Source organism: Montipora foliosa, unplaced genomic scaffold (genome assembly GCF_036669935.1).
Source record: "Montipora foliosa isolate CH-2021 unplaced genomic scaffold, ASM3666993v2 scaffold_438, whole genome shotgun sequence".
Lineage (NCBI taxonomy): Eukaryota > Metazoa > Cnidaria > Anthozoa > Scleractinia > Acroporidae > Montipora > Montipora foliosa.
The window spans coordinates 87,501-90,000 of NW_027179743.1; the positions used below are offsets into that span (position 1 = coordinate 87,501).

The window sequence follows — 2,500 nt, forward strand, 5'->3', positions numbered from 1 at the left end:
CAGGTACACATCTCTAATCTTAAGTTAAAGAGTCTTACATGTTTCTATGTAGGTATTTGTGATCTCGTGGAGCAGTGTAGTACATTTGAAGGGTTATTGTCTATCTTTTTAGTGGTGGTAGTAGTAGTAGTAGTAGTGGTAGTGGTAGTGGTAGTGGTAGTGGTAGTGGTAGTGGTAGTGGTAGTGGTAGTGGTAGTGGTAGTGGTAGTGGTAGTGGTAGTGGTAGTGGTAGTGGTAGTGGTAGTGGTAGTAGTAGTAGTAGTGGTAGTAGTAGTGGTGGTGGTGGTGGTAGTAGTAGTAGACTGAACTAAAGAATTCGCAATTTCTTTCGTCTTCAGCATAAAATCATGTTTACTGCTAATAATGTCCGTCCTCAAATAACGAGGTCTAGTCATCAGCACCGAGTATATTTCCTTTTTTTTTCTTCACATGATCTTTTCGCCCCTGTACTGAGCAGCCACAGCGAGGTAAGTCAATTATTATTTTTGGTCAATCCACTTGTAATACACAATAATGAAATTCTGAAAGAAATAAACGCCTTTGCGCAGTCATTCTGATCTCATATACATCTCATTTGTCTAAAGTGAACGTTAACAGTAATAATAGAATCTCCAATGACTTCAAAATTTGGTCGTAAAAGATTTTTCCAAAGAGATATAAATGACTTAATCAATCTTAAAAACAAGAAAAAAAAAACTAGTCAATTACTGGTGCAGACGGACGGTTAGATAGATCCTATACGAGTCCAACCAAGGTCATCTACCGCTTCTTCTATTGCTTGTGTTTTTGTATAGGGACGATTTTATACTATATTCAATTTTCTTTTTCCGTTTTCTATCTTGTAAGCAATTTATCTGTGAGATAATATATTGATTTATCTTCTATCTTTTTTTTTTTGACAACTTATTTTTCAACCCCATATTCCACAATACAACCCTACTTTACAATATACTGCACTGCACTGCACTACAACGCACTACACTACACATTAGCTAATTAGAGAGCTTAAGCACGAGACGTTTTTTCTCTACACGGACGTTGGCCGGAAGTGATTTTCCAAAAAAAAAATATATATGGTGTCACACGTCCCAAACATCAAGTCACAAACATCAACGCTGGGTATTTCCTGTCCGTGGAAAGGTAAGTTAATTTGATGTGGAATAATTAATTTATTCATTGATTTTTCTTGTATTCCTGTGTATATACTGGACGATCAACTTTATATTTCCTGTCATTTACCAAAGAAATTTGCCTTAATCAGTTCTCCACATGATGAAAAGAGCGCTGCGAACGCCGTTACTGAAAGCCTTCAAAAGAAAAAGAAAAGAGTAAGTACTAGTCCTTTAAAAATATATATGCTTTCCTTGAGAAGTACCTCTTTGTATGTGCTTGTGTTTTTTCTCTGTGGTCTTAAATTTTAATTCACTGGCAACATGTTGCAATGCTAAGGCAACGATTTCAAAAAGAGCCTGTTAGAATTTGTAAAATTAAACAACCGTGAAGTCTAGTTTCTTTTTTCTGTAACCCTTCTTTGTTCAATAAGGGTCATTTTCTTTTCTTTGCAGAAATGTGGCAATGGCTCGGGAAGATCAACGAACACTGGATGATCATGAATAAGAGAAGTGAACCTTGCACTTAGCAGAACAATTTCAGTAAAAGCTGCTTTATAGACATCCTGAAAAGTTCAGGTGGCTCCAACGGGATTCGAACCCAGGACCTCTGCGATGCTGGTGCAATGCTCTACCAACTGAGCTATGAAGCCACACAGTTGGGAGCAGATCAATTTGTTGGGCTCATTTGTTCTGGTGAAGGACTTTATGAATGAAATGAATTGAATGTATATTTGAACTGCTGGTAAAAGACGAATGAGAGAATTGAATTGTCCAGCGAAGTGCGAGGATCACTTCAAATATATATTCATTTTATTGCCTGATAAATCGTGTTTTTCAAATCTGAAGATAGTGAATTTTCTGAAAATAAAAGCGATGCGTAATAGACAGAAGTACTTTTCTTTTTTTGCCGACAAGCACAGGAGGATTGGTGCCGTGCAAGAGGGATTATGGGTATGAGTGTCAGATATATGTAGTAGGCCGTTAAGATTTGCAAACCATTGTAGGACAGCAACAATTCAGCTCCCAAGTTGAAGTTTGATTTAAGTGTGTATTGTTAGTTTTCATGATTCGTTACCGTAACTCAGCCCACGTATTTACTGACACCGCAGTTGGTGGGGCTATACGTTCCCTTTTTTCCATAAAGTGTTTTTGGGTTTTGGTATACAGCGGTGTCGCACAAGTTTGCATAACTGCGAATTGGTTTTTCTCTGAAGACACATCATGTCTGAATTGTGAGGTATGGTGAGCAGTATCTAATTTGTCACTGTTCCTACAGTAAACAGGCGTATGAGGTCTTTGCTGACCTATATGCCCCTGTATCTACTCTGTTGTATGCGTCTAATTCATTTGGTAGTGAAGGCAAAATTTTAGTTATATTCAGGATCTAT

At 37.5% G+C, this 2,500-nt stretch overlaps 1 protein-coding gene and 1 non-coding gene across 2 annotated transcripts in view; one reads left to right on the forward strand and one right to left on the reverse strand.

Annotated features, from left to right (window-relative positions):
• The window catches only part of LOC137989057 (inactive tyrosine-protein kinase 7-like), a 92,677-nt gene that overhangs the window by 72,447 nt on the left and 17,730 nt on the right, over positions 1 to 2,500 (forward strand). Inside the window, exons 15-16 of the mRNA XM_068834946.1 lie at positions 1 to 3; positions 458 to 467. The exon at positions 1 to 3 is cut by the window's left edge and continues 87 nt beyond it. Of these exons, the coding sequence (XP_068691047.1) occupies positions 1 to 3; positions 458 to 467 (13 nt within the window). The remainder of the gene's footprint in view (positions 4 to 457; positions 468 to 2,500) is intronic.
• Positions 1,690 to 1,762, reverse strand: Trnaa-agc (transfer RNA alanine (anticodon AGC)). Its single transcript has one exon. It is a non-coding gene; the product is annotated as a tRNA-Ala (tRNA).